General features: G+C 42.1%; 1 protein-coding gene across 1 annotated transcript; it reads left to right on the top strand.

Moving 5' to 3' along the window:
- Positions 1-5,595: 5,595 nt before the first annotated feature.
- LOC308413439 (small ribosomal subunit protein eS27-like) lies at positions 5,596-5,917 on the top strand (the record flags this gene model as incomplete). The annotated part of the gene is made up of 1 exon (XM_080908400.1): positions 5,596-5,917. Exon 1 carries the CDS (start codon positions 5,663-5,665, stop codon positions 5,915-5,917), a length of 255 nt encoding a protein of 84 aa, XP_080764526.1. The 5' UTR covers positions 5,596-5,662.
- Positions 5,918-7,383: the final 1,466 nt, after the last annotated feature.

Here is a 7,383-nt window from a genome sequence, read left to right as displayed (position 1 = left end):
AGGATAGAACTGAGTCTTTGTTCTCACACCTCACCCTCTGTCTTAGGATTTCCATTGCTGTGAACAGACGCCATGACCAAAGCAACTCTGATGAAGGCCAACATTTAACTGAGGCTGGCTTACAGTTTCAGAGGTTCAGTCCATTATCATCATGGCAGGAAGAAAGACATCTGGCAAGCAGACATGGCTCTGTAGGAGCCAAGGTGTCTGCATCTTGATCTAAAGGCATCCAGCAGGAGACTGGATGTATTTTACATTGGGCATAGCTTGAGCATTTAAGAACTCAAAGCCCTGCTTCCACAGTGTAGTACTTCCTCTAACGAGGCCATATGTCCTCCAATTGCGCCATTCCTTATGAACCAAACATTCAGATACACGAATCTATGAGGACAGTACCTATTCAAACCACCACAACATCAAGCACCAGTTACCCTGATGATGACAATGCTATCTGTGGCCCTGAGATCCCGTAACTGCCCACATATGTCTCAGAGACCAAAACCAAGGAAACCAAAATGCATAGTATTGAGCTCACAAATAGTTTATAAGATGCTTAAGTACCACATATCCTTGGCATTGAGTCCAAGTCAGAGTACTGCCATTACGGAATCTCTGGTTTCCAGCGGTCACTCCAGGATGGCATCATTTTCCCTGCTATATAAGAGGAAAGCAAGTCTCAGGAAGCTGTAGTTCTGAGAAGACTGTCTGTCATGTTGTAATAAGGTCATACCAAAATTAGATACCTATGCATTGTAAGATCAGAGGCTCAGAAGCTCGCCACTTTTGCTATGTTATGAAGGATTTTAGGGATGTTTTATATTGTCCCAATCCCCACAGGACAGAAAGTTTCTCACAGGGTAATGCCATCCAGATAAATGATTTCACGTGATTTTAAGGGTCTCCTTTTGTGTCCTGGAAATGATAGTGATTTTTTTTCCTTCTCTAGCACCAATTTTCCAACTATGATAAAAATTTTCATGGAAGACCTCCACTCCTTATCTCTCATCAAAGACACTTTGTGGTAGGTGATGATGAGTAGAGACCCACAACCAGTCATCTTGCCAAGAAAGAGACTGTGGGATGTTAAACCCTAAACGGGACATTTCTATCACAGACCCCTCTACCCAAGGCTGAGAAATTATCACAGAAGAGAGTGGAGAGGTTATAAAAGCCAGAGATGGTAGGAAGCTTCCCCAAAATGGCATCTTCTGGGCACCACAGAGCAGACGCACACATGAACTCACAGCCGTTGTGGCAGCATTCACAAGACCTGAGAAATCTCAAGCCAGACAAAACTGAAGTATGGAGTGGGGGGTGGACACAAAGCCCCACCACTAGCTGAAGAGCTGTTGGCAACTATAACTTCTGGGAAAGGCAAAATTCATTTACTCTAAAAATGTAGTTTCTGGTAGGTTATCCATGCTCTAGGGGACAGTCCAACACCTAAACTAGTTGGGCATCACACAGTGGACTCAATGGCTTAAAAGACATAAAGGTGAATAATGTGGCAGGAGGTGGGGATGAATCTAGGAGTATTTGTAAGGGACGAATAGTCAAATACATCTTGGGAAATTATTACAGAACATCGCTTTCTTAAACACCTACAAACTGAGTAACTTGTTCACATTTTCCAGTTATCTATGTGAAGAGTCCCCTGTTATCTTCAACTAAAATATATATTACGACTTGTTCTTTGAATAAACGATCTGAGATGCCAGTAGAATCATGTTTTTATGGCATCTGGGCTGGTGTGGAAGAAGTAGCCAGTACCTGTGCATTGTCCCACCAAGGTGTGATCTGATTGTTCAGCCTCGTACTCTCCTCACAGAACTGGTCATCAGTATCTCCAGGGCTCTAGAGCATGGCTCAGATATGTGTCTTCTCATAGGCATGGGGTCGAACCGGAAGTGGGTGGAAGAGTAACTGTGTATAGTGTTCAGCCTAAGTCAAGTGCATTAAAGTTCAGACACTGCCCAGTGATGGAGTCAAGCCCAAGATATTGACTATGATGATAGATGAAGATAAAGGGATATAGTGCAACCAAGACTGGCAAGTATAGAGTATGTTTGTGAAAAGCTTCCAGACCTTAGTCGGTCCACAGACCTTAGCATGACTGACTCCATGATGGAAGTACTATCGTGCAGTAAACCTCATGGACAGCACCACCTTTCAAAGTGACGACAAAGACCTAATTCATCAGAATACATAGGTCTGAAGGTGTATCTAGATGTACTAACCTTGCTTTTTTTTTATTATTCTGTTGTTTCACTTCTCGATAACTGGCCTTGTTAACTAAGGTATGTCAACCTAGAATATGCGCTTAAATTTTGTGCTTAAAATCTTACTGTGAAAAGGGCTTGGAGCTCCACTGGAAACCAAAACAACCGAAGTACTTGCTAGGTGGCTAACAAAACTTTTCTGTTGGCTTAAATCCATGTCAGAACAGTCTTCTCTGGTGGATACCACACAATATTTCTGGAACTGCTACCTAGCTCCCGTTGTATTGTTGCTCTAGGACCCCTGGTTTCTCAAGAGACCAGACCTTGAGAAATCAGGGGTCCTAGACCAACTCCTCAAAGTATGTTTGTGTCAAGGAGGGGAAAGGAATGGGTAACCTGAGATGGTTCGTATGACTTGTTTTTGATCAATTGCTGCCTAATTCTTCAGAGGAGTCTGAGACCTCTACCGTAAGAGAAAACAAATTAAAAAGTTATTTGGTCTGTCACCTCTGGAAGTAAGTCTAGCTAAGGAACATTTTGTTTGGACACATATCAGAGGTCAGTGTAGCTGCTGATCCAGTGTCCTAAATCTCTGTGAGATGTCACCTGATTTCCCCTGTCCTAGTGCATGCTGTTTCCCTATATTACTGGTTTTCTCTCTGATTTGAGACAACCATGTCCACACCTCTTTGGGGAACACCAATACTTTTGTTCCTGCCAGGTGACACAGAGAAACACATAAACCTTCTGCCTGTCCCACTCCTGGAACACCCACATGTATGATAGCTTGATCCCAGTGACTGCCGGGGTCAGTCAGGTCCCTTGTGAAGGTGGAGAGTAGCAAGGCCTCCCATCCAAAGCTGTAGAGAAAATCTTTTGTGCAACGCATAGAAACTTCACCTGTCAACAAAAGGCCGTTGGCCTTTGAGCTTAGGCAGGAAATGAGGTGGTCGAAGTTCCGGTAGAGAGAGAGGATTTCTGGAATAAAGTAGAAGGATTTGCCCCAGATGTTTGAGGAAAATGGTCACATGAACTCTGAGCAGAAGTAACAAGCCATATGGTGCTCATTGAATAGACCAAATGAGCAACTGAGTTGCAAGCTAGTCAGGGAACAGGCCTAAGCTTATGGCCTAAGCATTTATTCATATGTAATTCAGTCTCATGGTCATTATTTTGGGGATCTTGGCCATGGTTGGAAGTTACCCAGGGCCCTCTGTCATCTACGCAGAATATCCACAGAGCTGGGGAAGTAGTTCCCCAAGGTGAGCATTCCCTCACCTCCCCTGCTTGCTCTATGCAGCCCCGGGAAAGGAAAAGAGGAAGTTCCACTCCATTCATGATTTATGTCACTCTTTCAACCAATGGTCTGTATAATTGGAAAACTCAAAACCCACCATTATCTAAGGGGGAGATGTAAAAAACTGTAGCAGGCCAAAGCAAGGGGAACACAGCTCAATAATGCAGCCTGAACAGAACAGACTTTCTCTTCTGCCCAACACTAAACAAGGACACCTAAAACAATTTTCACTTGACTTTTTTCTTCTAGAAGGATTAAAGACAACTGCTAAACTGGCTCTCTTTGTTACCTAGTTTATTTCAGAGAGTAGGGAAATGTTATAAAAATCTAACATTTTTAACATTATATCTAAAGGTAGAAATAAATCCCAGTTGCTGGATGTAGCTCAAATGGTGTTTACCCACAGAGAACGTGCTGAGAGATGAGAACTTTTGGTGAACTAAAAGCCACTATTACCTTCTCTGATGATGAGACACAGACTTACAGATCCCCAGCAAAATTTTGCTGTTTTGTCCTGTCAGAAGAACATCTCCTAGTTTAACGCCCTTCCCCCATCAAAAGATACATTTGAATAACCTCTTAGATTGACAACAAAGGTTCCTGAGATATAAGCATTAAGATCTAGGTAAAATATTAAGAACTAGATGAAATGTTTATGCCTAGGTAACTGTTACCTGTGTGGCATGCCAGTTTTCTCTGTTACTAACATGATAAGGAAACCTTATCATTTGTTTCTGCTGTTACTAGGAAACTTTCCATGCTCAAGTTGATTACATATTGTTATGTTTTGTGCTCTTGGAAACCAATCATAATAGACTTCAGTAGAACTGCTTTGTATAGCTGCCCACAGGCTTGGACCAGAACCAACCACCAAGCAGCACTCCCTGCACCTATGCATAAGCTTTTATGGTATAAGCTGTTCCTCAGATGGACCCCAACATAAGAGAGATTCCTGCACCAATATAAGAAATTATTTGGGATAAGACTTAAATCATGAGTAGAGGTCAACTAAAGCTTAAGTTCCCAAGATCTCCCCGGCTTCGGTTAATGCCCATATACAGGTGAAGGCAGGCACAAAATAAGGTAAGGCCTGTTATTGGGCAGTGAAAAAGATGGGCAGGGTTTTGGAAAGGGAAAGAGGGAGGAGAAGAAGAACAGAAGATGGAGAATGAGGAAGATAACCCAGACCCCAGCGGATTTAATTAGCCACAGGTGGCTATGAATATCTTATAAGAAATGCATTATTACAGGACAATTTTTATCAATTGGCTCTGAGTTTATTATGTGAACATTTTGTAGAATGAGAATTTACTGATATAAATCTGATTGATAAAACAAGCTTTAGAGTTTTTATTTTGGTGGGTTACTGGAATTTGTGACGGTAATCCACAGGGATGGATTCGGGGAATGTGAGCAGAGAGCCAGGGAGAGGATGGCCACTGCATGCAGCTAGCCATGGATGCAGAGAGACCACCGGAGACAGAGAGCAGCAGAGAATAGCATAGCATGGTGCCATGGAACAAGTCACCACTTTTTAATATTTACCACTACAACTCACGTCCTACTTGGCAGAAAGGACCATGTATGTGGGTAATCGCCATCTGATAGATGAGTCAGGACATTGATATTTAGACAAGGAAACTCCCCTGACACAGTTGAATACCCTAACCAATAGGAACAGGATAAATGTACAACAAAAACATGTTCCTAAGGAAATCCCCATTCCTAAATCCTGATTTGTGAAATAACTTGGCACAAATAGTTGTGGATTTTAGTCTTAAAAAAAAAAAAAAAACTATAGGATCCTGTCTCAACACCACAGTTCAGTTCCCTAATCTGTACAGTGGCCTCGATCAGTCAGTATTAGAGTGTGGCATTCAATAAACCATCTCTATTTGACTGACATTAGTGTTTGAGTGGTTTGTGTAGTAATTCCCAGACCCCAAGAGGCAAAGCCCAAACCCCCCAGGACTGGTCCAGCACCAAGTTTCTATAATTCTTCAACTAACCAGTTCAGCTATCCCTGTCCAGATGATACCCAATATGATCCTATTAAAAAAGAGAAATTGCAAGTTGCTGCCGGGAGCTCGAAAGCAAGTGCTTCGTCTCAGAGATCTGGCGTGGCCGCGCTTGCAGAGCCGTCACCATGCCTCTGGCTAGAGACCTATTACACCCTTCCTTGGAAGAGGTAAAGAAAAAGCATAAGAAGAAGCGGCTGGTTCAGAGCCCAAATTCTTACTTCATGGATGTGAAATGTCCAGGTTGCTACAAGATTATGACAGTTTTCAGCCATGCCCAGACAGTGGTTCTTTGTGTGGGTTGTTCAACTGTGTTGTGCCAGCCCACCGGAGGAAAAGCCAGGCTCACAGAAGGCTGTTCATTTAGAAGAAAGCAACACTAACCGTCTATAAAAGTTCCTGAATTTGTGTTTTTCACGGAAAGCCTTATCAACTTCAGTTACTCTACCAAGACAATGTAATTATTGTTTGGTTTTATAAAGTGTACAGCAATGATCTCCTATTTTGGTGTCAGTTTTTCAATAAAGTTTTAATTATGGAAAAAAAAGAGAAATTGCTCAGATTAGAAATATAGTTTCTACTGCCTGTGAAGAAACCTGAAACCTCTGATTCTCATGAGTTTGATTCTTCCTGAAATATATATATATATATATATATATATATATATATATATATATATATATATATATATATACAAATATATGTAATGTATTTGACCCAAAAGATATATTATTTAGCCTCACATTGGCAGAGGTGACTCAGTCCATCTTTGTTTTTAAATAGACAGACCCAGAGGGAGGTTATAGGAGGCCACTTATGTGAATCAGCTTGCCCCAAGGAATCAAAAATTCTCCAACTCCCTTTGATAAGACACTGAATGCTGACCACCTGCCCTTCTGTCGGAGGTTTCCCAGTACCATACTCTACAATATGTAAATGACCTTCTCCTAGATTCCAAAACTAAAATAAATTATAAAAGGGCCACTGAGGGACTGCTGCAAGAGTGACACGTTTTTGGTAACAGAAAATCAGCTGAGACAGCCCAACTTCGCACTTCAGAGGCTATCTATCTTGACTACCAGCTGAAGGGGGCAAAAGGAGCCTGTCTCAGAGTTAGGATTGCTACCGTCTTTCAGATCCCAACTCCAACGACTATTGAGACCAACAGGTCCAAGAGTTCCTAGTGGAAGTTAAGTATCACTGCCTCTAGATGCCAGAGTTTGCAGGCCTCTCTATACATCACTACAGGGAGGGGAGCTGTGCTTCTAATCTTGACTGAGCCTAAACAAAAGTCATTTTAAAACAGCTCTGAATTCTGCATTAGCCTTAATACTTCCAGAGATCTCAAAACCTTTTCTTCTCTTTGTCTACAGAACATCAGAACGCTGGCTGTCTAATAGCTATGTAACCTAGTACCTGACCCTTCACTTGAACCATCCTCAAATCCAGTGTGAGAATCCCACTCATATCAATCCTGGTGCCCACTTTCCTAATGATGACCCACAGATGCTAATCCTTGACTGTGAAGAAATGAAACATGAAACAAGGTACATGGTAGCTGAAGTAGTTACTTTAACTAAGATGACTTGGGTCCGAACCAGGTACCTCAGAGTAGACAGAACTGATTGGTCTGACTCAGGCTCTCAGAGGGGTACAAGGAGAGCCCATTACCATACACATGGACAGCCACTGTGCTTTTACCATTTACTATTGTGTGTGTTCAAGGTATGACCTATAGAGAGAGCAAGTTTCTCAACCCCGAGGAAAAGAACATTAAAAACGAAGAAAAAATACTAACCCTCCTAAAGGCTATTTGGCTCTCCTCCACTGCAAAGGACTCCAAAAGATG

This window comes from Micromys minutus (assembly GCF_963924665.1).
Source record: "Micromys minutus genome assembly, chromosome: 32".
Classification (NCBI taxonomy): domain Eukaryota; kingdom Metazoa; phylum Chordata; class Mammalia; order Rodentia; family Muridae; genus Micromys; species Micromys minutus.
This window is presented reverse-complemented; position numbering and strand designations above follow the sequence as displayed.